Below are 27,916 nucleotides of genomic sequence, written 5' to 3'. Positions count from 1 at the left end.
GTCATGGCAACATCGCAACACCCTCTAGACTTATCATAATAAAAAATAAATAGCAGGGACCAAGGTTTAATATATATATATATATGATATAAACACAAGTCAGTGATAAATACTATAGTAATAATAGTATTCGAAGTTTAAAATAATTATCGTACTTAATAAAATATTTTTCGACATACAGTTCATTTAACAAATGGCAAAAGCCTCTAGTTTAATTCGTATTTAATTAATTCGATGGATTGTATTATAGTTAAGAAAAGTTATTAATTTTAAAAACAAATGGGCCAAAAATCTAGTCAATTCTCTGCTGAAGAGTTAAATGACTATCAGGTAATTTCCAAACATCAATTTATTTTATATAAGTATTTAGTTTTAATTCAGGCTATTAAATAAATACTTCTTGTGTTATAGATTTCTGTAATATATACCTTTTTGTGATATTTATTTTTAATTATAAAGCGTCGGTTACAATTTTAATTAATAAATTGTAGCTCTCACTGATAAAATATTTTTTCATTACATTTGAAGCATAATTTTAAGTATTTTACATTAATACAAAATGTTATGAAAATATTATAAGAATAAATAATGTAATACGCATGTATCTTTATAACCTACACGTTATTATTAAAAATTAACACTAAAAGTTTTTAAATTTTTTTTGTTAAATCTAATAAATTTTTGTTTAAAATCATAAGTTTAAATATTATTTTCAAGTTGAATTATTAAATCTTTTTCATGTTTAAATTAACTTCTAAATTTATATTAAATTAATATAATATACATATTATAATGTATAGTGATATGTATAGATATATATAATAATTTTTATTTTAATTTTTACGATAGTATATTTGAATACATTTTTTTTGTTGATACGATTTAGAAAGTAGAAACAAATCGATAGTGTCATTTTTTATCCCATGAATATTTATAGTAGAGGTTGGTACCTATGTGGCAACACCTAACTCCGAGAAGAAAGCCACAGTATTTTTTCTCATTATTATGTGTCATCTGTCATACTGACGAGAAAAAAAAAAAGAGTACATTAAGCGTTACCATTCGTACGATAATTCAGCACATTGTACTATCGTACATTTAAGTACAGTAATTTTCATAAAACTCATTTTCTAATATATATTATTTAAATATAAGTGATAACCAAAAAAATAATGTAATATGACATTAAATCATATTTTAAAAAACTTGAAATGTTTTTTATACCAACAAATAATTACTGTGATTAGCACGATTTAAGATATACTTTATCTTTAATCGTGGTGACTAGTGATTACTATCAAGGTCCATGTCTAAAGCTGATTGGTGATAGTTCAATGGGGATACCCGCGGACTAAGACATCTTAGTGACTACTGACTTGGTCTAATAATGGAGTATGGATACCGCTGCAAACGCAGTATTCGCAATGTTTTCATCTTTGTGAGCAAGCCGCAAAGCGTTGTAACCGAAATATTAATGACTATAGTCTATAGTTGTTTCTTTTCAAGAAAATTATATAATATACAATATTATTTATATGTAACAAATAATATTGAATATAAAATTTATTTAGTAACATCATTCTTTTCAAAGTCAACATTAAAATTAAAATGATTTTGTATTAAATATTGCAATATTGATTGATTAAATTAAAGTTTTTGAGACCTGAAATTAAAAAATATATATTTTACTTAACTTCAAGTATTACATAAATAAACAAAATTAAAACAAGTACCGACCTCAAATTTTAAAATTAATTTTTAATTACTAATCAATAATATTATCTTTAAAATTTATAAATATGTAAATGGCAATCTTTATTATGCATATTTTCTGAAACTACGTATCTGACTATCTTGTTTTATTTTCTTTAATATAAATACATTTGGAGCAAGTTTTAAGCTTATTTCTAATTCTACAAGTTATGGATAATCGAGTTATTAGTTTTTTTTAATGGTCATCAAATTTATTGAATAGTTGATTGATGTAGTATAACAGTACTTTCGTTGTTCAAGGTTCATACTATTAAAAATGTATGAATTGTTGGTTTTTAGTACGGAATGAAAAAGAAATCAAATTTGATTCGTTCAACAAAAAAAAAAAGAAAAAGAATTTAAAGAAGTATTGTTAAGATAAAAAAAAAGCAACGCTATGGACAGCAGCTATGGAAAGTTGAAAATATGTCGAAAATATCATGTACACATCAAATCAGAAAACCAAAAATATTATTTATCCACACGCGTCTCTATAATATGTTAGTACAATGCATAAGGCAACCAAATTAAACAAGGAATCACTTTTTATGGGCAACGTAGTACAGGAAAACTAATAGTTCTACAGAAGAAGAAAATTAATACGAGCTATATGACTGAAAACTATATAGTGAACAACAATTAACAATTGTCCAAAGTCTTATCGTTGAAGTTTGAAAGCGTAGTCGCGTAGAACGGTAGATTGATAAATGATAATCTTTATTATTTATATTTTATATCGTATAAATTATACGTTGTGTCGCTGTGTGATAACTTAGAAAACGTTTTTTATGAATGTACAATATATTATTTTGTTGGATACGATAGTTTGATTATTGTACGATATATCGAGTAAAACAAGTTGGCAACTCTGCGTGGCATCAATATTTGTTCATGTAACACTGCAGAAATTTATAATAACAAATAACAATCAAGTTTTCGTTTATGAAAACGTCTTCACAAGAACTATCTTTATTGGCGGTTGTAGTAAAAAACGCGTGTATGGTGTATGTGCAAGGAACCAGCTATGGATGAGAATCCACCTGTAAAGAATGGAGATCCCATGGAACTTTCCTCGGATGACATATTTGGTGTAATGAAAAATATTTCAATGGTCAAAAATGGCTTAATGTCTTATGAAAATGATACTATACAAATTGAAATTGGTAATAGTGATGCAGATGAAATGTTTACAATTGGAGATAATGATTTAAGTTCTTTTGAAAAAGATCTATTAGATAATGTTATTGGAATGGCTGAAGAAGAAGTTGTCACTCAATATGATGAAACGCCTACTGTAAAAGAAAATTTCAACAAATTTATACACAAAGGTAAAATGTTGAGTGAACGACTTCAAAGAATAATATCAAAGTTACAAAATATACAACTTAAAACTATGAGCAAATGTTCCACTCAAGAAATCTATAATGTATTACAATCACAAAAAAGTAATGCCATTAAAAATATCAAATCAACATTGCTCAAAGTTCAAAAAAGGCAATCTAATCCATTTTTGAAAACTTTACTTTGTGATGAAATTAAAGATGGTGAAAAAGTCTTTGGAATGCTAGAGTCTCAAATTAAAACAGTAAATGAAGAATACGACTCGGAGGCAACAGCTAGTGGTTCAGAAAGTGATACGTTAGGAGAAACTAGTGAAGAAGATTTACAAACACCTAATAGTTGTCCCATAGAAAAAAGAAATTCTTGGAAATGGCTTCATGAACGGGCAAGTATTGCTTACCGATTAACTTGGTTGGTTAATGTTATGTCTGATATAGAGTTTAAAATCAATTTTTATAATGAAGCATTAAATCGATATTCTTCTCATCCATATATACAAGATCAGGAAGAAGAATCTGGTAGACGATGTTTTCCATATGAACCAAAAACTCAGCATAGAATGTTAATGCAACCTCCACTCATAAACTTGGCTGCTGCTTTAAAAAAAGGAGATAAAGCCAAATTAAATCGTATTAATCCCTGTGATTGTTATGGGATTGATTCTTGTCCTACTTGTGTAAGTCTTCAGCGCGATTCAAATGATTCTGGTCATTTTTTGAGCGATACTTTTCACCCAGTCCTATCATATTCTAAAGATATTTCGTTGAATGTTGCGTTATCTAATGAGTTAGGAAAATCATCATTTCATCTCAAACAAAAAAACAAGTCTTCATCTGATTCAAATTTTAATAAATATTTTGTAGACCGGACACCTGAACAAAGTCCTACTATTAGTCAAGTTCCACCTGTTAAATTACAAAATGCTTGGCCTACTCGCAATGATCCAATTACTAAATTCAATCGAAATCAAAGGCAAGCAAGAAAAAGAAGACGTATACGTTATAGTAAACATAAAAGAAATAGAATGGATGAAGATTATAAATATAACAGTAGAAGAAGTAGTGAAAGTATTTGTGATGATGATGATCTTGATGAGGCTTATGATGATGACAATTATGACTCTGATCCAGATTATAGTCCTTGGTTCCCAAGAACAGGAGATAAAACTTACAATGCTAAGCGTGAGTATGATATTGACAACATTGTAATACCCTATAGTATTGCTGCTGCATCAAAAGTTGAAATGGTCAAGTATAAAGAAATAGTAACCCCTAAGTGGCGAATTGTCAAAGAATTAGATGTAGATCCAGTTGAATTTGCTGCAACAATTCCTGAACCAGAAGTTGTTGAAGATCTTGACGATGGTAAACGTAGTGCTCATCATGAAGCATGTGAAATGGAAGAACGAATGAGATTTAGGACTATAAAAAAGCAAACAGAGCGCACGCATAAGAATAGTGGTCATTGTAGTAGTGGTGAAAATACATCTGAAGCAATGTCACCACTATTTGAAAGTCGATCCCCAATGCCTACTGTTGAAGAGGAACCAGATGCAGGACCTAGTACTCAAGATTGGAACCAATAAAATATTTTTATTATTGATAAATAAATATTGTATATTATAAATTGTAAAAACCAAAGTTAATGCTTTAGGTTAGTTATACATAAAATTAATTGTCATATTTAGGTATATTATTTTTATAAAAAAATTAGAACTAATGTAAAATATTTTTTCTTTACTTGTATTATACAAGTTGTATAGTAAAATATAGCCTGATAAACATTTACTTTTATTTTTAAAGTGGACAATTATATTTCAATAAGATAAATCTTATTTTCCCATTTATTTTATTTTTAGGATCTCACTTATTTTACAAAAAAAGAAGTTTTGATGTAAGTATATTATGAATTATTTGGTAAAAAAATAAAAATTTATTATATTTATTATATATTGGAATAATTGTATCATCAATCAAAAAATAATAAAATGTTTAGTGCACATGAAAAGTTCAAATCTTTAGCCCCTGAAAAAGTGGGACATAATAAGAATGCTAAATTAGCACTAAACAAGGTCCTAAAGCTTCCTGAATTAGCAGCTAATCCTTTTGGTGAACGTATGTGTCAAATATTCAGTTCTAGTCAAGATGGAGATTGTACATTTGAAGATTTTTTAGATATGATGTCAGTATTTAGTACTATGGCACCTGCAGATGTAAAGGCTGAACATGTCTTTAGAATTTTTGGTAAGAAGTAAAATTTAAAAATATATATAATATATTGGATTAATAAAATTCTAAAATATATGAGTAAAATTAACTAAAATAAAGAAATCTAATCTAATCACTATGAGTTTTTTAGTACTATGTTCTACGGGTATCTAATTATGTCAAAATTATTTATTTCATTACCTATTTATCAAGTATAATAATGCACAATAGAATAGGACAATCATGGGCAGTTAGACCTACTTAGAACCCTGGAATTATGGAAATAGAATAGAATAATAATTTTCCAGTTGGTCCCCTTCAAATGGGGCTAATTGGACCCTTTTTAATTGTTTGACAAAAATAATAGATATTTTGACTGTAGAATACTATGAAAGAACATACTATTATGATTTTTGAAGGATATGAAATAGTAAATATTATTCAGTATCTATAAGACTACTACATCAGTGTTATATTATAATTTATAACAGTATGAAATAAAAATTATAAAAAAGATTTCCTACCGGTCTTTTGTTACATTTGCTGCTCTAAAATTATTGAAGCAGGAGTATAACAAGTACAAAAGGATGCATATGTACATTTTTTAATGTAGAGATGTCTTAAACAAAAACAATTCTCAAGAAATAACAAATATATTAAGAACTAAAAGTTTGTTGTGTTCTTCTAAAATTAAAAATAAATGAATAATTTTATAAAATGTATTTTGTTATATTCTGCATAATTTAATATTGTATTTATATAGGTAATTATATAATAGAGAGCTGCTTATTTTTAATTTAGGGGCCAGTTTTAAAATTGTGGATTTACCTAAAATGACCTATCCACCCATGAAAACAGCTATTTATTTTAAGTTATATCAATTTATTAGTAATAAAAAATGATTTAGCATTGTAAAATACATATTATATTGTATTTTTATTTTAAAATTGTATTTAATAATATATATCATTGGTAAGATTTTAAAACTTTTGTCATCCATCAATATTTTCTTACTATTAAAAAATAGTAGTCATCAAATAATTTAAATGGATTTTGTATATAATATCCTAATTATACCATTTAGATTTTGATGGTGATGACATGTTGGGTGTCGGAGACATAAAAAAAGTAATTCAATGTTTAGTTGGAGAACAAAATATCTTTAATGATAATGATCTTAAACGTTTGGTACAAAAAATATTTGAAGAAGTAGATTTTGATGATGATGGCGCTCTTTCGTTTTCTGAATTCGAACATGTAACTGACATGTGTCCTGATTTTGTGAAGTCAGTATATTATATTTTTTATAGTATTATAGTATTATAATTGCTTGTTTAAATTGTTAGAATACTTGTTTGTTTTTCAAGATCATTGGTTATAAAATATAAAATTTTTAAAGTAGACTGTATTCAGTAATTGTCTGTTTTTGTGTTCTTTTTTTTTTATTTTTATATATTTATTATTTAATATATTGCATGAACTGCATGGTTGTTATTTGTTGTTAAATATCAAAACACCTTGTTGGTTAACACTTTTTTAAAAGATTTCAACATTCATAGTATTATTAATACTAAATATCCTGATACTTACTCACTCAATTGATAACTTTTGTTACCTTTTGAACTATGAGAAGATTATTTTTGTATATTTTGTCATATTACTTCTTTTATTACAATTCAATGTAACATGTATAAAAAGTTTTTCTTTGTCAGTGAAATACAGTGTAATTTACCAAGCATAACCACCACCAATTTTTCATTTACTAATATATTTATTTAATTTTTGAGGTTTTTTGATAGATTTTACTCTATATTTTTAAATTCTTGAGGTATTTTTGTACTATTTAAAAAACGTCTTATAGTGATAAAAACATCTATTTTTCAATGAATAATTTTTATTTAATTTTTGGTATACCTACTTAATTTTAAACTCAAACAAGTAATTTTTCCATTTAAAATGTGTATATTTAGAATAATAGTCTTTTAAAATGGTTTGCAAAAATTTTAAATAAATGTTATATTGAATCTAGAGTTATAATTAAACTTTCTATTTAAAAAAATGTTATATATTGGTAGATTTCTTAATCATTGATTGATTATTAAAAACTTAAATTCATGGTCTCCAAATGTTTAAATAACCTACATATCAAGCAAGCCCATTATTATAAATATAAAATCAAAAAATTTTAATTTTAATACCTCAAAATTTTTTGAAAATTTGTAGTTTGTATCTCCGCAGGATTTTTTTTAAATTTTGCATACATCTCATAAATTTGAAAATAAGGTTTTCAAAAACCATATTAGGATAAAAAAGGATAGTTCTAATGAAACAAATTTAGCCCAATTACTAATCCACAAAATCCAATAAAAAAAAGTAGGTCAGTGCATTTCGGTGGTGGATGTTTGTCCATCGTCCTTTCAGTCCTTGGACAGGATAGTGTAATTTTACTGTAGGGATTCGATTTGAATGCAATGATAGCATTTGATAAAAAACGGTTCTGAGTGGACGAGGGGATCTTTTTTATTTAATTTTATTCATTTCTATGGTGATAAACAAAGCCGTAATTAGTAGTCCGTAATTATATAATTTTATAAAATCGTGATATCGTACGTTTTTTCTCCTTTAACCGCTTTTATTTCAAGTACCGTTTCGAAAATCCAAAAGTAACCTCTCTAAAGTACCAGCTCAAGAATATTACCTTTCAGAAAATATGCTACACTTGTATTTTTAAGCAAATTTAGGGGGAGAAAAAGTGTTAACAGAATAAAAAAGAAATAAACATCATTGTAAAACCAATATATTCCTCGTTTCGCTTAGAATCTAAAATTTGAAAACACAAAAAAAATTATATAAAATATATTGTATCCTAACAGTATTAAGTTAATATAAGTTTTTAAAAATTTGTTAAATCCGTCTAGTTTTTTATGTGTACATCAAAAATATAGCCTGAATTAAAAAATGAATAATCATAAAATTACTCATTATAATATTGTAGTGTTATTTTTATACATTTCAAATGTAGTATTAGGAAAACAATGGATTGACTAATTTTAACCAAGATGTAGTCTGATACTATATTTATTATTTGTTGAAGTTGTGTGACAATTTTCTTTTGAAACAACAATAATAGAGTCAAATAATTATTAATGGAATTTATTATTGTGAAGAATACTCTTTTACAAAGAAAGAAACAGAGGTAAAGGTTTACATTTAATGCACAATATCAAGATCTATGTCAGCCATATCTAAAGTAAACAATTTGTGGAAGACAGTTAAAATAATTTTTGCAAAATATAAATTAATGGTTTTTCAATTTTTATATTGAGTATTTTTAAGGCTAGTGAATGAAGCCATTTAGATGTATTAAAAGTCATAACTGTTAATGTTTTTTGAACAAATTGCAGCAAATGATGGATTTGGCATGCTATATATTATGTGAGTTATTGAATTATGAAAAGATGGGACAATTAGATTTTTGTGGTTTTAAATATTGTGGTATGCTTATCACAAGTAATAATAGTAATTAACTGCATTCCTTTGTACATAATTGACAAGTCATTATTTTAGTTTCTAACATTGAGAAAAACCTCAATTGTAGCTATATTAACTATTAAAAATATTTATTGTAAGTTTCCAAAATCTATTTTATATTTTTAATTTATTGTTAGAATTAATTATGAAAAATAAAGGCCATATTTTAGAAAATAACTCCTGCTACAAATTATACATAGTTATTATAATAGTACCTAACCTTTGTAATTGCATTTGATTTACTTGAAAATTATATATTACCTATTTAAATTATATATTACCTATTTATATTTTAAATTTATTAGTGTTACTAAATAAAATATTTTTTTACAGAATGTTCAATATTAAACTTTGAAAATTTAGTTTAAAAAGAAGAATATACGTTTGGAAATAGTATACAATATAAAATAATTTTGTGAATAAATTATACTTTTTTTTCTTTTTTAAATTATTATTTATTTATTATAACTCAATTCAAATAAATTGACAATATTGATTGGCTTATGAAAACATGTAAAATAAAAAAGATGTGTTTTGTTCAATGTTTTTGTTTCTTATGACTTCAAGTATCCCCTGCAAAAATATAAATAATCATTTATTGAGAAAACAATGATATACAAAATATAAATTATAAATTAGTATAATCATATTATGATCACAGAATAGTTTAATCTATTGGTAAAATGGTAGATAAGACTATCAATTAGAAGACATGTTTGGTGGATATGAGATTTTTAACTCCATCTTACAACTTACTATACTATTAAAATATTAAGAACAAAAAATTATATTTATTTTCCAAGCTACTCTTCTAATGATATAATAATAATATTTTGAAAATTACTTCCAAAATATTAGATTTTTTTAAGATCTTTAAAAATTGAATTTATGATACAATTAGACATGTTCTATGATACTTACTTTTGAACCTACAAAGAAGAAATATAGTTTTTAATAATATTAAATGGTAAGTATTTTTTAAAAATAACATTTTCTTTTATCTAAAGAAATACAACAATGTATAAATTATGCTACATGCATAATAAGAAAACCTAATGACAAATTTGTACAGATTTTTTTCGAAGTGGGAGGCCTTACTCAGAATAAAATAAGGTTAAATGTAAAATATATTCACAGTACCTGTATAAATTAATTTTAAGATTTTTATATTTTGAGCTGAATGTAAAAATTATTATCTAATAATTTTTTTAACTAACATTGAAGACAATTAAAAAATTTTTTGATTTAACCAGTTTGTACCTTGTTTATTATCACCCCACATCAGTCGAACTTAAATAATTATTACAATATAAAAATTGTATAAATGGTATAAATTGTATGAATGGTATAATTAGATAAGAAATATTTGATGAATTATGAGATATATTTCATTTAAAATATGAAAAGTTCCTTAAATACTGTTCAGAAATTGTATAACAGACATAAACAATTTATCTGAAAGTCGAAACAATAATATAATATACATACGGAAGTTTCATCCTCATAAATGTCCAACATGTAAAATATGATACAATAATGCACGCAAATCCAACACCAGTCAGAAGAGTACGGTTCAATTTTGGAGTTGATTTATTATTTGTTAAATCCAATATAACGAATCCTAAACCACCGATGTTGAATAAAAAACTTGATGCTAAACCTTCCATGATGTATTGTCCATTAACTCTGTAAGGCATAAATGCCACCTATTTAATACAAAACACTATTTTAAACAAAATTCCTATCAGCAAAATTAAAACATTAGACTAAAAAATAATTTACTGGTTTTGAATGTCCTTTTTCATCTGTAGTTGAGCCTACACTAGGTGGTTCTATGATGACATCATATATGATGCCTAAACAATAATCATATTATTAAAGAAAATAGTAATAAAATTATCAATAAATGTATTTATTATTCACAATTATGCATTTACCTCCAGTCACCAAAAAATATGAAATTGTTACAATCACATACATGAACATGGCAGATGGTTTCTTTAACCATGACGGTCGTTTCAAACGTAAATTTGGGACTTCGAGAACTTTGAAAGGTAAACCGTATAATGATTCCATTTCAAAGCATAAAGATGAATGTGTATCCGCTTTGTGTGAATAGCAATTCTAGATATAAAATTTTAATCTAAATTATATTTTAAATAATAGTTCCTCTGCTAAGCATAACAATCATTTATAAATTACAACTTACAACTCTTACTTAGTTACTTCTTCGTCATGCAATTTCCAATTGGTTAACAAATTAAATGGTTAAACGCTTAAACTATACCCTACATTGGCTACATTCAATACTTTAAATTCAGTTTTTACTTAAACTACTTAAAGTACTCGTTAGTTTATTTTTACTGTTATATAGTATATTACATATTCTATATAGTGATACTAATTATAATCAAAAAATATAATAAACAAATCAGTAAACAAATAATTTTCCTTTAAACAAAATACATGTTATACGGTCAGTACCACAGATAGTACTATCAAATGAATAAAAATGATAATAGTCATTACTCATTACAAAGTTACAAAACCGGTGATCGCTTAGCAGTGAGTTTCGACTGTTTCGATGTCCAGTTTTGATTTTTAAATTTTTGAACCTCAAATCAATGAACCTAATAAATATATCTCATCAACAGTAGTCCTTACAGAAATAAAGTTTTGCATCAATTTATAATTTGTGTAAAATAGATGTTAAAAGAATTCAAAAATTATGTCTATTAGATTATCATCAAAATTATTTCATTTATTAAAGAAGACAAGCTGTGCTTTATGTTCAAAACGATGTTTCGGTGTGAAAATAAACCCTGAAGATGTTGATCCTTTTAGTAAGATGCATATAAAGTTCATTGATACATGGTAGAATTGTTATTTTAGATACTTATTTTTTTCTTTAGTGGCACCATATAGTGAGTCACCAAAAGATCAACAGCGGTTATATGTATGGGGTATGGCTGAACATGGTGCCTTAGGTGATTTAAAAATCAGATCCCGAGAACGTCAGATACAGTTCATATACAGACCCGTGAGATTGAGATTTTCATATTCTCATAAAGTATGAATAATTATATTTGTGTATAAAAAGTATATATACTTACAAATAAACCTTTTAGATCAAGGATTTAGCATGTGGGTATGGATTTACAGTTTATGCTGTTGAAAGTAATCAATATAAACTTTTTGGCTGCGGTTTAAATACAGATTCACAAATAGGTAAAATTAAACCTTTTTACTATCCATTTTTGATGTGCGAAATTCATAAATTAATAATTAAAGTCTTTTCAAACTTAAATTGTAATTAATAGAGATTGTGAAACAATGAGTACAGTTTTTATTACATTATAACATTAGAATCATCCTCTATACCAAAAGAAGGGTTATGAATAAAAATAAAAGGTAGCCTAGACACATGCACTGATATATGTTAAATAGCTTTAAAAAATAATGAGAGAAACAACTTTTATTTTCAATAAATAAATAAAGCGAGCTGCCCACAATGTGAGTTGCCAGTAGACACAGCATAAATAAGATATTAATAAATATATAAAAAATTATAATTTATAAATAGCATTACAGACTATAAAGAATTGCACCTTTTAATTTTTGTGTATTCGAATATTATTTGAATATTTTTAAATTGTAAACAATCAGTAACATTTTTCAGACTTAAAAAAACTTAATAAAAAAAAATGTTTATAAATTATGCTAATATTTGTTTCTACTATTTTATGTAGGGTATCATGATCCACGAAAAGGTCATCCATTAGGATTGATATTAGCCCCTGTACCAATTCAACTTCCTTTGAAGGAACCAAACACTAAAATTAAAGCAGTGGCTGCTGGCCGTGCACATACACTTGTATTAACAAACACAGAAGGTGTATATGCTTTAGGGAGTAATTGTTATGGACAATGTGGACGAAAAATAATAGAAAATGAAGACTACAGTAAGCTACGAAATATGAATAATATTAAATTAGATGATGGTATTTCAAAAATAATTTGTGGCCAGGATCATAGGTAACATCATAACATCATACTGTAACAGCTAGTATTATTCATCATATAAATAATTTAAATATATTTAATTGTTTAGTTTATTTATAACTAAAACTGGTAAAGTATATGCATGTGGATGGGGTGCCGATGGTCAAACCGGATTAGGACATTATAATAATGAATCACAGCCTACTATTGTTGAAGGAGACATAAAAGATGAAAAAATTGTTAAAGTAGTATCTTCAGCTGATTGTGTTTTAGCCTTAAATGGTAAGTTGTTTATCAACAATATTTTGTGTTTTGAAATATTTTAAAATTGTATTTAAGTAAAATAAATTATTAGATTATAATTTAAAGAAGAAAAGGAAAACTGATGCAAAAATTTTATTTTATTATATTATATTTCTAATTAAAATTATTACTATTATTTTTTTAGATCAAGGAGATGTTTTTGGTTGGGGTAATTCAGAGTATGGTCAATTATTATTAGACAGTGATAAATATCAAGTAAATACACCAAGAAAGTTACTTTTGAATAAAGCTGTGGGTAAAATCATTGATATTGGTGCAACTGGATCATCTTGTATAGCATTAAATGGTAATTTGAATATAATTATATTGAAAATTAATTTATACCTAATCAATTTTCTTGTATAGATGAAGGTGTGGTTTTTGTTTGGGGTTTTGGTATTTTGGGCAAAGGCCCTGATATGAATCGAAGCCGAGAACCAACTCCAATACCACCAATTTTGTTTGGTAGAAATCAATATAATCCTGAAACAAAAGTGAAATCTGTGTATGGTGGTATTTTTCACATGGCGGCGATTACATCTGAAGGAAATCTTTACACATGGGGAAAAAATAAATGGGGTCAATTAGGCCTTGGCCATGTAAAAGACCAATATTTTCCTTTACAAGTAAATCATTTTTATGTTCAATAATGTTACTAAAATCAAAATTGTATGAATATTTAATTTTAAATTCATTTATAAGGTTTCAGTTGGTGCTGCTGTTAAACGTGTGAGTTGTGGAGTTGATCATATGGTTGCATTATGTACACCATACCAATAAATAATAGTTATTTACAAACATTAATTTCTATACCAACTAATTAATAAATATATTATTTATTCTATTTAATTATTCATTTCATGATATGAGTTACAGCGATTTTTCTATTGATTCTTTAGAATGCTCAAAATTTATAAATTCTAATGATAATATTAAGTATGCCAGACAAAATACAACATCAGGTAATAATGAGTGGCAATTGATTGAATCGATTGACTTAATGTCTGTTCCTTTGTATTCTGGACCTGTTTCCTTACAAGAACTTAAAAGAATAGAAGTTAATGGTGATAAAATATTAGAACTAGAAACTAAAGAATTTTCAAGTATGAATAAGAAAAAATATTTATCAAGTACTACAAATAAATCTAGCATAAATGTAAACATTTATTTATTATCAAATTTATTAATTTATAAAAAAACATAATTTTATTATTTTTATACAGCTAAAGAATTTTAAACATTCTAAAAAGCAAGAAAAAAATTACAATCCAAGGTATCTCTTAAAATTATTATTATTCATCATAAAACAAAATCCATAAATCAGTTATTCCTAATATTTTAGTATATTATAATAATTGTAATGTTTAGTGTATTTATGAACATTGATAAGATTGAACAGATGAAACAAATATCACCAAATAACATAGTAAAACCCAAAAGGAACATTAACAATATTAATTTGTTAAAAAAGAAATAATATTACAAATATCTAAATTATATAGATTGGATAACAAAATATAATGTTTAATTCCTTAAATAAAAGAGTATGTTATTTTTAGAATAGTTGATATTAGTTTGAAGATTTTAAATGAATGTTTATTAGTTTTGTTGTGTATCTAACAACTTTGAAACATTAAACCTGCTTCAATCTTCAACTATGAGAGTTGTTTTTAATAAGAAATAGTCTAAATTGGTACTTTAGATGAATTTTAGTTAAAAATTGTCAGTCATTTTTTCTATAATAGTGGAAAAAAATTAATGAAAAAAAGGAATTTTAATATTTGACAAAACTGATTGTTTTTTTTTTTTTTTGGCCTTACTCGATAATAAATAACAGAAATTACATAAAACTTTCATCAACTTTTTTATTACTATTCCCAGTTTATGATAAAATTTGAAAAATATATCTTTAAATTATTTACAGCCGTAAGAAATTTTTTTTTTGTTTTTTCTTTAAATAACAATTAAACATTATTAACTCGTTGGAAATACTTGAAAATTAAGTACAAAATTACTTATTAGTTCTTAAATTTTCAACTAAAATATGTCATAATCTGTAATTACAATGTTTTTTTATAAGTGTTTAAAGATAAAATACATCAAAATGTATAAATTATTTTGTAGTAAGATATTCATAAAAAAAAGTTTTATGTAACTAACTTTAAAAATTTATTACAAAGTTCATTATATATTTTTTAACTTATATATGAAAATAATATTCTACTGGAAATCTAGATTAATTTGTTATGGAAGTTTTAGTTTTTATGACATTGAATATTCACCCATAAAATAACTATTCCTTCTCAAACAATTTTCAATACTTTGTTCCATTTCAAAAAAATAAATAATAATAATAATAATAAATACTTAAAATTTTCACTAAATGATAATATTATTATTTTTTTTTTTAATTAACTATTTATGAGCTTTTAGACAAAAAGTTTCCATAAATTTTTTTCCTATGATTGTCTGAAAATTAAACACAAGACCCCCACATAAGTTGTTCCTATTTCTGTATAAAAATATACAGAATTTTTTTACATAAATATATATATAAACATTTGAATTTAACATTTTGACAAAATTACAAAAATTTGCCAACTATTTATGGTTGGAAATTAATGAATTTTTAAAAAACTAACACAATATTCCTTTTAGGTAGTTTATTTTAATACTGAGACCCTAAAATCTGAAAAAATATAAAAGGATTATTTTTGTTTTTAGATATATTAAGCTCAAATTTGGACAAATTACTCTATTAAAAGATAAATGATGATGTTCATTATTTTATTACAATATAGAAACATTCATAGTAACTTATGTTATAAATATAACATGAGGATATCTATAATTATAATTTATAACTACCTACACAGTACTAACTATAACTTGATTGTAGGAATATAAACTAGTACTTACTTTTTATTTGACACCTTTAGGGCCATTTCATCTAAAACGGTTTTGTCTGATTTAGATCGCCGTGATAATGACTGAAAAATCATACTGAAAAAATTTGTCCATCGTCTCGTGTGAAAGCCGCAATTAGTTTTATTTATTTAATGCCAAATAAAATCCGTAAGGACGAAACCGTCTTGTGTAAAGTGGCCCTTATTGTAGTCTTTAGTGAATAAATTATTATACAATATTTCTTAAAAGTTGAATACCTACAAGGTTAATTTAAAATTATGTACTTGGTTAATGGTTTTTAAAAACTTTTCAGACATACTCATATAATTTATTTGAATACCTATTCCTCTTGACATTGAAGTACCATTATCATAAGCATGTTTAGAACAGTTTTACAGTTCTGTTCAAGATTTATTTTTAAAAAGTTTATTAAATCAGTTCTGTGAAAAAAAAATAATAATAAACAATCCTAAAATTGTATTTAAAGCCAATATAAAATTCCTATGATCGACCAATGTCAAAGTCCCCAAATATGTTAACATAGGCGAAACTAGACAATTTTATTAAGATAGGCCAAGTGATAAATATGAAAAAAAAATTCTAAGTTTTTAATTTTTATTTTAAATTCTACAACTACTAAGTCAGTATGATACTATGATATCTAGCCAGTATTAGGTTAGGCCATGGCCTGACCAGTAGTTTCTCTTATGCATGTTAACATTGTAAATCTGCCTATAATCATTGCATGAATGTAGATAGGAAATATAAAATTAAGTTAGGTATAATTTTAGATTTATATTTTATTTATAAAATAAAAGAATTTGTCATAAGATAAGTATCTTGAAATCTATGAAATTATTTCAATATAAAATAATTAGACGTTAATTTTTCCATTTTATTTTAATATTATATAAAACAATTTATTCAATTCCATAAAATACATATATCATAAAATTTAAATAATACACTTGTTCATTAAGATTCTTGATTACCATATGCAGAAATCATAATTGAAGTTATACCTTCAGGTGTCTCATTTTCTTTTAATATTATATAATACAATTTATTCAATTCCATAAAATACATATATCATAAGATTTAAATAATACACTTGTTCATTAAGATTCTTGATTACCATATGCAGAAATCATAATTGAAGTTATACCTTCAGGTGTCTCATTTTTGGTTTTGAAACTTCCCAAAATTAATGCTACTTTAGCAGCTAAAAAATGTTTGCAACATAATGCTTTATCTTTCAACACTTGATGTTTGAAAAAATTACAAGTGCAAAAATTAGCTGTTTCCATTATTGTATAAATATCACCTCTTGAGCCAACTATTTGAAATATACTTCGCTGATGACTTAAAATTAAAAATACACTACCATCATCAATCAGTTCAAGAGCATGTTCCGTCAGTGTTGAACCAAAAACTGAGTTCAAGCTTAATAATAATTCTTCAATACAAGATCGTTGTTCATAATCTTTTCTTAAATTATCCAATACTTCTTGGACTATTGCTGGTAATAACCTACTAGTCATTTAAATGTATTCTGTAATGATATTTCCAATAAAATTAAAATTATAATTCATTAAAATAAAGTTTCAATGAGACTGAGTTAAAACATAATATAGTATAATAATAATTTTAAAATATTATTAAATGTATTAAGTAAATATTAACAATTACTTTATACAAAACCATGTGTATATTATAAAGTTTTCAAACATTTATAATTCAGATGAACAACAATATCACAAAAATTAAATCCATTGCTGTTAATGAAGTCAGCAATTATAACATTTACACCATGCTCATAACCGGATTTTTGATTATTTATCCATTTTGGTATTTCAATATTTAATGGACGACAACAAATTTGAAGATTTAGATAAAAATTTCTCATTATAAACTTTACATCTGGAGTAAATAGACACTGAGTTACATATCCTGCATTTTTTTTTCTTTTTTTGAGACCACATTCTAAAAATTCGATTAATTTTTTATAAGATGTGGTTTGTGGCCATGGCGTTGGCCAATATGAGGATGGCCAAAATATGTCATCTTGAGAATGTCTATAAATAATTATCACCTACAAATAATACAAATTACGTTTAAACATTTTCAAATTCATAATTGTCTTAATTACATTAGAAAAATTACAAATATTATACATTACAAGCAACATTAATTTAAATTGCCTAACAAGTGTAAAAAATGAAAAAAATATAAGCGATGTACATAAGTGCATATTATAGGTATAACTAGGATTTATTAGTTATGGAAACTTAAGTTCAAGAAAAAATATTTTTTAAACAAGCAGTAAAAAAACAATCCCCATACTATTATCAGAGCACCATTAATGTTTAGTAATAGTAGTTTCTATAAAATTTAAGTTGAAAATAAACCATACAGGAAGTATCCCCCTATCACCATCACAATTAAAGATAAGTAATTAATATTTGTATACACCTATATTTTGATGTAATAATTATTTATAAAATATCAATTGATCATTATCAATTTATGAGATAATTCATTTTCTATATTAACTACAGCCAAGATTAATATATTTATTTTAAGTCATACTCAACATAATATATATTTTTATTCTCCTTATACATAGTCATACATAGTACATTCACAATATTAGTCTATTATGTTATAATTTAAACATCAAGTATTTTTTTTTAAATTTTTATTTAACAAGGAAATGCTTAAAAGTAAAAATATATAGTACATTGAAGGATAACCATGTCTGTAGGAGGGTTAAACTAGTCAGCTCTAACTATGCCAGTATACATAATTTATAGGTTTTTTAAGTGTTATAAAATATATGTATTTTAAATAGGTATTATTCAGTTTATTACCTGCCAATTATTTGCTCTCATTGTATCCAAGTTAAGCTTTTCAATCGGATAATAATAAGGACAAATCATATTATGAAATAATAATTTCAAAACTGAGGATAATTGATTATGATCAGCTTCTGAGAAATTATAAAAATGTTGAAAATCCAATACAAGAATTTCTTTAGTATGTGTCACCAAAAACTCCTTAATATTCACCAATTCCTTCATAACTGGATCACCATAAAGTGCATGGACAGTGTAAAAATTGTTATCATTTGGTTTAGTGGCCATTCTTAAATCAAAATACCTGGTGAACAAACATTAAGATATTTTTAGAAACTATTTTTGAGTTAAAATAAATATTCTGTTTGTGCATACATTTAAGTTTATATTCAATTTAACTCAAGATTGCATTCATAAGAACATATTAAAATATAATACGCCTAATACATTAACATATAATAATGTAATAAATTAATAAATCTAAATATGACTTAAATTAAAAATTAAGATAATAATACATTAAAAATTAGACACATTTTTTCTCTAGTTATCATCCTAGAGATTAATATTATTTATAGAATATTTTTTTATAATTTTAAATTTTAAACTAAAACAAATAATCAATGGCCAACTTAAAAATTAATCATACTATTTTAAAATATAGTAAAAACCTACTGATTAAATTAAAAACCAAAATGAAATAAATATTTTAGATTACCTTATTCCAAGATGTAGTTGAGTTTGAATATTACATGTCTGAGTAATAGACCATTTGTAAACGAATCGTCGCATAGCAGGTCCTAATAAGCGGTTTAAATATTTTACAAGTCTTGATGCATCTGGCCCTAATTTGCTATGCGGTGTGATGGTATACGAAAATGAATCATGAGATCCTAAGACGGAGTTTATTAATTTATACAAAATATATCTGTACATGTATATATCAATTTCAATAACAAAAAAAATATCTTAACAAAATATACTACTATGTCTTACTCAGTCTCTTAACTTTATACACAATATTTATTACAAAAAGTTATTCATTTGATCGTACCTGGAATTGCTAATTCTGTAATAGGAATACAAGTAAGTGATTTGGGTAGTTCTGATACCCAATACTCTAGATTTAACTTCATTTCTGAAATAAAATATATAAATAAATTTAACTTTAAGTAATCTAAAAAACTATTGTTGGATTAAAAAATAATCATGAATCATTAATGGAAAAGCATTTAAGAATATAGACAGAAAAAAAATCCAAAACATCATATTTGAAAAGTACCTATATAAATTACAGATGCCTAAATAATTATAATAGTACCTATATGCCTTAGATAAGATATTATTTTTAATAATTTAAATACTTACAAAATGTAATAAAATGACAAATTTTTTTTTTAAAATATATAATTAAATGTTCAGCCTATTTCTGATAGAAAGTGTTGTTAAACACTTACCTAATTTGAAATTAAATATTAAAATAATGATCAGATAATATCTGAGCCACTATGAATTGTACAATGGTATGATTCATACAAATATTGTGAATACAATGAAAATAAACTCTTGAATAATTGACAATAGAATATGACAATAAACATTTTTTTTAAGTAAATAATAATAAGAACAGGATGTAACATACATTGATAAGTATTGTATAATTTTACATCATATGTAACCATGGCCATATTATACACTACAATGTCATGTTCATGTATAAGTGGGCATATTAGTACTAATAAGCCATAGAAGGGGTAAATGTCAAGAGTAACAATTATACGATATAAATTATCGACATGCTGTACTAGATCTCCAAACTAATAATTACGAAATTTCATTAAGTAAACAATATTAAAATTGTATAAATGTATAATGCTTACTTTCTATACACTACACACAGAACATCACAATCACAAACATGATTGAATTCAGGTATTTAGATAGGTACATTATTATGATATACAAGACGTCACCTCCCCCTGGAATACAGGAATTTGAAATTTAAATTTACGGTCACGGAAATAACCAACAATTACAAGACTAGACTATAGATACACGACGAATAACGACTAAACTAATGAATAAAAATTAAAACATTTAAAACCTTACTAAACTACTGAAGACTAAACTGATTTAAATTGTAAACTGATTTTGATTTAACTTGATACTAAATAGTAAATACTAATAATTGATAAACTAGGAGATTAAGATAACAAATCAAAATAGTAAATACCGCCAATTCAACACTCATAGCTTATACCATGACTAAATAAATAAAATAAATTTATTTATTTATTTATTAATTAACTAAATAAACTTTATTATTTATGTAGTTGATTTAGTCATGGCTTTTATCATAATATTCTGTCACAAAATAAATAAAAATTAATAACAATAAATTTTTCTATGATTCGTTGATATTTTTATTTCTCACTTTCTCTGTAATTTCATTATTATAATTATTTAACTGTATAGTATATAATATGTATACCATATACATATTACATATACCGTAAAAAAGAGATAAAACTAAACACCTACAAGGCTACAAGCACAAGAACACTTCCGTTGTTCAAAACGTACTTTCGTATAGTATTACATACACGTGGAAATTGGAAATATTCCGTCTGACCATCTATGTATTCTATGTTATCTATGATTGACACTAGTGGTCTATCAGCTTCTGTCGTATAATTATTTGTTATTCCAATTCCATCAATGAATTGCATATTTGCATTCGTGTCCGATATTCGATCATTTTTAATCGAGTTGAAAAAAAATTCGCCCAAGATATTCATAAGTACGGGACTTTGATGACGAATTTCGATCCAACACATAGATCCGTCGCGAATCTCAAAAACTTAAACATAGGATCAGTTCGGAATGTCACGATATCGGAAAAAAATCACAAAATATAATGGTAGGCTTGAAAATCTTGTCTCGTATCCTAGATATGAAAACGATTAATATTAATTTTGATTCTTAAGCTGACCTTTTGCACTTTTGCAATAAATTTAATAATTTTTATGACTGTTGAAATATTACTTATTGCTCGTTCATTCAAAACTTTCAGGTCGTTTGCTTGCGTTTTAACTTTTTAAAGCGAATGACAACACAAATTATAGCTTTTTGATAATAATATAATTATTGTAAGTGTTTTTTTTTATTATACACAATATAATTAATTCGAAAAGTTTTTTAAAGTATTATTTCATTCATCATAATATGAAAAAGTGTTGAATGATCATACATTTTTAATATATCTGAACTTGTTACTATTTTGATATTTGTATGGTACAAATCGAATTTCAAACGAGTAAAATTAAGTTTTTTAAAATAGTTATTAAATTCTTAATATAACATTTTTAATATTTTTAAACAAGAAAATATCTGTGCCAAATTGTTTCTTAAATTTTATTGCTAGTAAAAAAATATAAAAAAAATATTACAACAGAAAATGTGAAAATTAGCAGTATTCAAACTATATTTTATATTATGCAGTTGCTACCATTAGTATTTCTATTCCTAATGTTATTTCTGTGTGATCGTGCCGACCAGTAGGTACCCATATTTTAAAATTATATTTAATTTTCTCAACTAAAATCTATAAGAAGATTTCTAATTTAATAACATGAAATTTAAAACAATGTGTCTAAGTTTTAAAACAGTACATTTATTTTATAGATAACTAGTTTGATTGTTATAGATAGGTACCTAATTGTAATTAATAAACTTAAACAAATCATCGATCTAAATCAAATTCGTTAAAATACGAATTTTGTTGAAAATATAGATCTAGAATCTAGATCTATAAAAATAGCTATCGCCTATCTTTTTGTGAAATTTAAAATAATTTTAGTATTAAAATATTTTTGTCAACAAAATTTATTATTTTTCTAATAAAAAAAAACCTATTCTAACATTGCATAAATTGAATAACAGTTTTGATAAATACGAATATTATTATTTAGAAAATTAAAAGAATTAAATTGCATTAAATGTTTTCAAATATAATTCTGAAATTGGTCTTATAAAATGGGAATTTTTCTGACTATTACTGTTGAAAAAAACACATTTAAATGTCAAAAAATACTTATATGAATATCAGTTTGTGCGTCTATAAATTAGGTATTGTCGTATTGTCTAATATCTATCATTACAGGTCAAGTAAAATACTATAAGCTGAATGATAGTAGATACCATTTTGTTTATTATATTGTAATTAGGTTATAATATTTTGTGGTCCACTAATCCCTAGTTCAGTGTTCACTATGACAGTTATTGTTATAGTGTTTAAATTATGTTTGTTTATTGAATTATAAGTTTTTTATGTTTATTATATCTTTTAAACAGTTTAAACATCATTTTTCTTTACCCTTTACCATGGCCAAGTACAATTAATTCATAAGTCATCGACCTTTTGGCTTTTACCTAGGTAATTCATAATAAATAATAATAGGTAGTCAATTTTGCTGATAAAAATAATTTTGAATTTTTTGCTGATAACAAAAATCGATATCCCGTTATTGTTTACACCAACAATTGTATGGATATGGAATGCGAAAGTATATGAATACAACTGACTACCGAATTATACTAATACTTATAACTTAGATATTTTATATTAATTAAAAATTTTTTATTATAATATTATTTGGTTTCATTTTAATTTAATCATTTTCTCACTTTTTTAGTGCTTATCAGTTATCATTTGTTATTTATTAAATTGTTTTATGATCTATAATCGATTGTTTTGGGTAGTTTTTTACTATCGAATAGAATCAATTCTGAGTTATGAGTGTCGTTTATGACAACAATACATTATTTTTTGTAAACACTATACGCTAAACCTAAATTATATATTATTCAATTATTGTACTATAGTCTATGCTCCAAAAATGATCGATTTGTTATTCTTTTGATCATTGTAATATAATTAAGCTTAATATTATATCATTGTTATTATTATTATTATTACTATAATTATTATTGAGTACCTATTTTATTAAATATTTAAATAATATTTAAACATTTTTATAATTATCATACTTGAGTTGTTTTAACCAGATTTTAATAAATTTTACTTACTTGTCATGGCTTCAGCAGATCCAATGGGACTTACCAAAACTTGGGAGCTTTCATTATACGAATTGCATAGATCACCTCAAGAAGCTATAACTGACAATACTGAAATTGCTGTGTCTCCACGAAGTCTACATAGTGAATTAATGTGTCCAATATGTTTGGATATGTTGAAAAAAACTATGACTACTAAAGAGTGTCTTCACAGGTAATTAAAATACATTTTAACATCCTATATGTAGCTATAATTAATTTTGTTTTAGATTCTGTTCAGACTGTATTGTGACTGCTCTTCGTTCAGGTAATAAAGAATGTCCTACTTGTCGTAAAAAACTAGTATCTAAAAGGTCTCTACGCCCAGACCCAAATTTTGATCTTCTTATATCTAAGATATATCCAAGCCGTGATGAATATGAAGCACATCAAACTAGAGTATTAGAAAAGTTAAATAAAAGTCACAGTCAGGCCAATTTAGTTCAATCAATAAATGAAGGTATTAAATTACAAACTCAAAATCGACTACAACGAACCAAAAAGAACCAACATGAAGAACTAAATGAAAGTAGCTCATCAACTACTTCAAAACCTTCAAATAGTTCAAGTCGAGACAATGTAACAAGAACAATGGTGCAAACAAAAGTGGCAAAGAAAATGAAATCTGTTATGATCTCAGAAAAAGAAGGACCCACTTCAACTGTTGACACCTCAGATATAACTGAATGTGATGGTACATCAAAAGGTGTGGCGGTAGATGAAATAGAACTAGTGTTTAAACCTCATCCTACAGAAATGGCCAGTGATAATCAATTGATTAGAGTTTTGAAAGAAAACTCTGTACGTTACATAAAAACAACAGCTAATGCAACTGGTAAGCCTTTCAAATTAAATTACCTTATTACAATAAAATAGGACAGAATAAAATACCCTCTGAAATGCTATGTTGGATTTTTAATATTTGGATATTTTCCATGTTTTTTTTTTATTTTGCATAACCCAAACATTGAAAAACAATAAATAACAAATTATTATAATTTGAATAATATTATATATCTATAGTTCTAAGTGTAATCAAGTACTACATAATTACAGACTAGGTACTGTGTAAAAATACTTATCAATGTTTATAGATTCACTGTATTCACTTCACACTTATTTATTTTTAGTACAGGATATGCCCAAGCCCAAAAAGAAAATATATTAACTATACTTTAAATTTTTTTTCAAATATTTTAGTGTCGAAAAGTTTTTAATCAATAGCTTTGAACTTTAAATGTCTAGAATAAACATAAATAATATAATCTATAACTCTTAGTAGAATAAAAAGAAACATAACTTTAATTTTTAAAACAGTCATTACACATGTATGATTTTTTTTTCTAGTTGATCATTTGAGTAAGTATTTAGCAATGCGATTGACATTAGATCTTGGTCCCGAACTTCCAGAACGAGCTCTCAATTTTTTGATCTATGTTGCACCCACTGCAGATCAATTTGTTCCTCTCAGTGGCAATCAATCACTTCGAAATGTACACGATAAGTATTGGAAGGTTAACAAGCCGTTGGAAATGTTTTACTCTTTTAATTAAATATTCAGTTATTATTGGTTTCTTGAAACTAATTATAAGTTTATATACAATTTGTATTTGTTAACAAATATCAATAAAAATAAACAATATGTTACAATACATAATGTAATTTACTTAGTAACTAAACCATTCTTTCCAATAAGTATAATAATTTTAGTCATATTGTATGTAGTTTGTAGTATAAATAAATAAAAACAATATTTAGGTATAATAAATTAAGTTGTTTAAAAAAAAAAATATTTCTACTTTTTATATCATAAATGTATAGATTAATATTGGTTTTTTTTAACTATCTATTACCTCAGTATTTTTCTTTTTGTCAAATATTAACATTTAATTTTAATTCATAGTGAATATTTGTGTTATTATTTACTATATTTAAATTAAGGTTTAACAATTAATTAAGAAATATTAAGGAATGTGTTTAATGTTTAATTAATTATTTAAAAAAAATAATACAATCATTGATTTATTTATTGATAATGTTGTATGAATTATAAGGTAATGTTTTATAATTTTGATTTGAAATCAATTAGTAGCTACTTTATTAAATTAAACTGATTTACACAAATGCATGCTATGTATTCATATGTTGGATTATTGTAATAATCTATAAATTTAGTAAATAAATTGTTGATGTGCTTTAGATTTAATGGATAATAAACAATTTTTTTTTTTTATTAATATTAAATATTAATGTATTTAATTATATAGGATTTACACATATTTTATCATCATAGTCTCTTAAAACAGTTAAAACCTATACATATATTTGATGGGACGAATGCTAGGGTGGATGAATTATATTGTAATGAGTTAAAAATAATGTGAAATGTTGAGTTTCTAATCTAATGACTGCATACAAGTATACTAATGTATTGTGTTTAAATTGATATTCTCAACTCATTACTTTATGTATATTATTAATTAATATGGGGAGCGAGTAAAAGAGTTTTTCCTTTTTTGTACCATAAATGTATTAATAGGATAATGTATATTGTATAATGTATATCGAAGATAGGAATCATCTTACCTATTGTAGCACTTGTAGTTTGATGTTATCTTCTTGAATTGTTGGGTGGTTTGATAATTTAAAAATTAACAAAAAAACAAAAAAAAGATAAACTTGAAATATTTTTTTAATTTAATCAACAATGTGTTTATTTAATACATGTACACTGACAGTAATGGAATATTAACTGTGTGCGTGCGACTGAGCGTCTTATATGTTTTATGTGTTTTTATCAATGTGTCCATGGCATTCTTATTATTTGGTATTAAAGCACATCAGTATTTTATAATTTGTTTTCTTAATCCTAAATGTTAAATTAAGTAGATTATAATGTTATATTAAAGTATTTATAATTTGTTAACTTAAAATAGCTAAATACCAAATAATAAATATGTATCATTAAATCTAATTAATAATGATATATTATATTATTATATATATATCATTACAATATTTTATTAACCTAACTATAGTTATCTACACAGGACTTAACCTATTAGCACTAACAACATTGTATAATAGTAGCTTATCCAGTGAAATATGTGAGAGGTATTCTGATGTTAATAATGATGAGTAAGTCATGGAAAACATGAAGTCTGTCTCTTTCATAGATAAACTTATAATACAATTTCATATTGTATTATACCAAATTAAGCAGTATCCAAAACATCATTAAGATCAAATTATCAACATATTGACTGCATATGTCTTTAGCAGATTTCACCTAGTGTGTATGTTACTTTTCTAAAACAAACATAAAAAATTCTTCTTATATAGTCATACATTCAAATGGGGTATAAATACATATTTTAAAACACGCGTTTAATAACACTAAATAATAATAAAATAACACTCAGCCCTGCGTAGGAAATAATAAACCATTTAATTTAAATATATATAGGACGCCAAATGGTATCAAACGCGTTGCTGAATGATCCTCATGACGCCCATTGCTGTCAGTATGCAGTCAATGTGTTAATGTACTACTTGTGAAATAGTATGGACATAATAATATTAATTTAATTCTTAGTTATAAATCATAAGATAAAATTTATTTTTTTATTTTAAAGACCAATAAATAATATTATAAGTATGATTTTTTAAATTGCTTATCTATAAAATATGTAGTATAACTGTTTATTGTAAAATATAGCCTATGTTTTTATGAACTTCTAAGTTTTTTATAAAAATACAATTTTTTGTTGTTTGTCTTTCGTCTGAGAAATATGATTTATGAATATCAAATTTTAAGTAATAGCTTATACTTTTATAACATACTAGATGAGACTAATTAAATATTAAACAAAAGATTATTAAAAATAACTACTTAATAACAAT

The 27,916-nt window shown here is 24.8% G+C and overlaps 8 protein-coding genes across 20 annotated transcripts; 5 read left to right on the top strand and 3 right to left on the bottom strand.

Annotated features, from left to right (window-relative positions):
* Window positions 1-84: 84 nt before the first annotated feature.
* Window positions 85-9,373, top strand: LOC114120018 (calcium and integrin-binding protein 1-like). Its single transcript, XM_027981779.2, has 5 exons — window positions 85-330; window positions 4,952-4,986; window positions 5,089-5,336; window positions 6,385-6,586; window positions 9,165-9,373. Exons 1-5 carry the CDS (start codon window positions 280-282, stop codon window positions 9,184-9,186), a joined length of 558 nt encoding a protein of 185 aa, XP_027837580.2. The 5' UTR covers window positions 85-279; the 3' UTR covers window positions 9,187-9,373.
* On the top strand, window positions 1,884-4,886 carry LOC114120015 (uncharacterized). Its single transcript, XM_027981772.2, has one exon. It carries the CDS (start codon window positions 2,759-2,761, stop codon window positions 4,676-4,678), a length of 1,920 nt encoding a protein of 639 aa, XP_027837573.1. The 5' UTR covers window positions 1,884-2,758; the 3' UTR covers window positions 4,679-4,886.
* LOC114120019 (oligosaccharyltransferase complex subunit ostc-A) lies at window positions 9,262-16,523 on the bottom strand. 5 transcript variants are annotated; one of them, XM_050204177.1, is made up of 6 exons: window positions 16,363-16,523; window positions 16,056-16,300; window positions 10,769-10,955; window positions 10,614-10,687; window positions 10,320-10,537; window positions 9,262-9,404 (listed from the first exon to the last, which is right to left on the bottom strand). In XM_050204177.1, exons 3-6 carry the CDS (start codon window positions 10,905-10,907, stop codon window positions 9,386-9,388), a joined length of 450 nt encoding a protein of 149 aa, XP_050060134.1. In that variant the 5' UTR covers window positions 10,908-10,955; window positions 16,056-16,300; window positions 16,363-16,523; the 3' UTR covers window positions 9,262-9,385. The 5 variants fall into 5 exon arrangements, with proteins under 5 accessions (XP_050060134.1, XP_027837581.1, XP_027837585.1 ...); XM_027981780.2 differs by lacking the exons at window positions 16,056-16,300; window positions 16,363-16,523 and adding an exon at window positions 11,041-11,207; XM_027981784.2 differs by lacking the exons at window positions 16,056-16,300; window positions 16,363-16,523 and adding an exon at window positions 11,050-11,206.
* LOC114120016 (RCC1-like G exchanging factor-like protein) lies at window positions 11,392-13,985 on the top strand. 3 transcript variants are annotated; one of them, XM_050204168.1, is made up of 8 exons: window positions 11,392-11,674; window positions 11,744-11,901; window positions 11,960-12,059; window positions 12,740-12,866; window positions 12,943-13,115; window positions 13,282-13,443; window positions 13,503-13,762; window positions 13,839-13,985. In XM_050204168.1, the coding sequence occupies exons 1-8, from the start codon at window positions 11,560-11,562 to the stop codon at window positions 13,914-13,916; spliced, it is 1,173 nt and encodes a 390-aa protein (XP_050060125.1). In that variant the 5' UTR covers window positions 11,392-11,559; the 3' UTR covers window positions 13,917-13,985. The 3 variants fall into 3 exon arrangements, with proteins under 3 accessions (XP_050060125.1, XP_050060124.1, XP_027837575.1); XM_050204167.1 differs by having other exon boundaries at window positions 12,725-12,866; XM_027981774.2 differs by having other exon boundaries at window positions 11,393-11,674; window positions 12,581-12,866.
* Window positions 14,002-15,054, top strand: LOC114120024 (uncharacterized). The gene is made up of 3 exons (XM_050204178.1): window positions 14,002-14,292; window positions 14,360-14,409; window positions 14,505-15,054. The coding sequence occupies exons 1-3, from the start codon at window positions 14,002-14,004 to the stop codon at window positions 14,611-14,613; spliced, it is 450 nt and encodes a 149-aa protein (XP_050060135.1). The 3' UTR covers window positions 14,614-15,054.
* Window positions 16,524-16,917: 394 nt separating the features above from the next.
* LOC114120020 (zinc finger SWIM domain-containing protein 7-like) lies at window positions 16,918-17,584 on the bottom strand. The gene has a single exon (XM_027981785.2). The coding sequence runs from the start codon at window positions 17,582-17,584 to the stop codon at window positions 17,162-17,164; it is 423 nt and encodes a 140-aa protein (XP_027837586.2). The 3' UTR covers window positions 16,918-17,161.
* LOC114120017 (PI-PLC X domain-containing protein 3) lies at window positions 17,452-21,123 on the bottom strand. 6 transcript variants are annotated; one of them, XM_050204172.1, is made up of 7 exons: window positions 21,008-21,123; window positions 20,779-20,877; window positions 19,953-20,036; window positions 19,617-19,791; window positions 18,914-19,202; window positions 17,733-18,135; window positions 17,452-17,595 (listed from the first exon to the last, which is right to left on the bottom strand). In XM_050204172.1, exons 3-6 carry the CDS (start codon window positions 20,032-20,034, stop codon window positions 17,755-17,757), a joined length of 927 nt encoding a protein of 308 aa, XP_050060129.1. In that variant the 5' UTR covers window positions 20,035-20,036; window positions 20,779-20,877; window positions 21,008-21,123; the 3' UTR covers window positions 17,452-17,595; window positions 17,733-17,754. The 6 variants fall into 6 exon arrangements, with proteins under 6 accessions (XP_050060129.1, XP_027837576.1, XP_027837578.1 ...); XM_027981775.2 differs by having other exon boundaries at window positions 20,779-21,069; XM_027981777.2 differs by lacking the exons at window positions 20,779-20,877; window positions 21,008-21,123 and adding an exon at window positions 20,541-20,748.
* Window positions 21,124-21,668: 545 nt separating this feature from the next.
* LOC114120047 (E3 ubiquitin-protein ligase RING1-like) lies at window positions 21,669-25,670 on the top strand. 2 transcript variants are annotated; one of them, XM_050204170.1, is made up of 4 exons: window positions 21,669-21,818; window positions 24,002-24,188; window positions 24,244-24,848; window positions 25,361-25,670. In XM_050204170.1, exons 1-4 carry the CDS (start codon window positions 21,782-21,784, stop codon window positions 25,564-25,566), a joined length of 1,035 nt encoding a protein of 344 aa, XP_050060127.1. In that variant the 5' UTR covers window positions 21,669-21,781; the 3' UTR covers window positions 25,567-25,670. The 2 variants fall into 2 exon arrangements, with proteins under 2 accessions (XP_050060127.1, XP_050060128.1); XM_050204171.1 differs by having other exon boundaries at window positions 21,676-21,818; window positions 24,005-24,188.
* Window positions 25,671-27,916: the final 2,246 nt, after the last annotated feature.

The sequence above is a fragment of the Aphis gossypii genome, chromosome 3, assembly GCF_020184175.1.
Source record: "Aphis gossypii isolate Hap1 chromosome 3, ASM2018417v2, whole genome shotgun sequence".
Lineage (NCBI taxonomy): Eukaryota > Metazoa > Arthropoda > Insecta > Hemiptera > Aphididae > Aphis > Aphis gossypii.
The sequence above is the reverse complement of the archived record's forward strand: the minus strand, read 5'-3'. Positions and strand labels throughout refer to the sequence as shown.

Coding starts and splice junctions, on each gene's coding strand:
- LOC114120018 (XM_027981779.2), top strand. CDS start 280: ATGGGCCAAAAATCTAGTCAATTCTCTGCTGAAGAGTTAAATGACTAT. Junction 331..4,951: donor AAGAGTTAAATGACTATCAG/GTAATTTCCAAA, acceptor TTTTATTTTTAG/GATCTCACTTATTTTACAAA. Junction 6,587..9,164: donor ATGTGTCCTGATTTTGTGAA/GTCAGTATATTA, acceptor ATTTTTTTACAG/AATGTTCAATATTAAACTTT.
- LOC114120015 (XM_027981772.2), top strand. CDS start 2,759: ATGTGCAAGGAACCAGCTATGGATGAGAATCCACCTGTAAAGAATGGA.
- LOC114120019 (XM_050204177.1), bottom strand. CDS start 10,907: ATGGAATCATTATACGGTTTACCTTTCAAAGTTCTCGAAGTCCCAAAT. Junction 10,688..10,768: donor ATATTTTTTGGTGACTGGAG/GTAAATGCATAA, acceptor ATTATTGTTTAG/GCATCATATATGATGTCATC. Junction 10,538..10,613: donor AAAAAGGACATTCAAAACCA/GTAAATTATTTT, acceptor TGTATTAAATAG/GTGGCATTTATGCCTTACAG.
- LOC114120016 (XM_027981774.2), top strand. CDS start 11,560: ATGTCTATTAGATTATCATCAAAATTATTTCATTTATTAAAGAAGACA. Junction 12,867..12,942: donor ATTTGTGGCCAGGATCATAG/GTAACATCATAA, acceptor TTAATTGTTTAG/TTTATTTATAACTAAAACTG. Junction 13,116..13,281: donor TTGTGTTTTAGCCTTAAATG/GTAAGTTGTTTA, acceptor TTATTTTTTTAG/ATCAAGGAGATGTTTTTGGT.
- LOC114120024 (XM_050204178.1), top strand. CDS start 14,002: ATGAGTTACAGCGATTTTTCTATTGATTCTTTAGAATGCTCAAAATTT. Junction 14,293..14,359: donor CAAATAAATCTAGCATAAAT/GTAAACATTTAT, acceptor ATTTTTATACAG/CTAAAGAATTTTAAACATTC. Junction 14,410..14,504: donor GAAAAAAATTACAATCCAAG/GTATCTCTTAAA, acceptor TGTAATGTTTAG/TGTATTTATGAACATTGATA.
- LOC114120020 (XM_027981785.2), bottom strand. CDS start 17,584: ATGACTAGTAGGTTATTACCAGCAATAGTCCAAGAAGTATTGGATAAT.
- LOC114120017 (XM_050204172.1), bottom strand. CDS start 20,034: ATGAAGTTAAATCTAGAGTATTGGGTATCAGAACTACCCAAATCACTT. Junction 19,203..19,616: donor CAACTACATCTTGGAATAAG/GTAATCTAAAAT, acceptor TTTGTTCACCAG/GTATTTTGATTTAAGAATGG. Junction 18,136..18,913: donor TGAGAGCAAATAATTGGCAG/GTAATAAACTGA, acceptor TATTATTTGTAG/GTGATAATTATTTATAGACA.
- LOC114120047 (XM_050204170.1), top strand. CDS start 21,782: ATGTCACGATATCGGAAAAAAATCACAAAATATAATG. Junction 24,189..24,243: donor ACTAAAGAGTGTCTTCACAG/GTAATTAAAATA, acceptor ATTTTGTTTTAG/ATTCTGTTCAGACTGTATTG. Junction 24,849..25,360: donor AACAACAGCTAATGCAACTG/GTAAGCCTTTCA, acceptor TTTTTTTTCTAG/TTGATCATTTGAGTAAGTAT.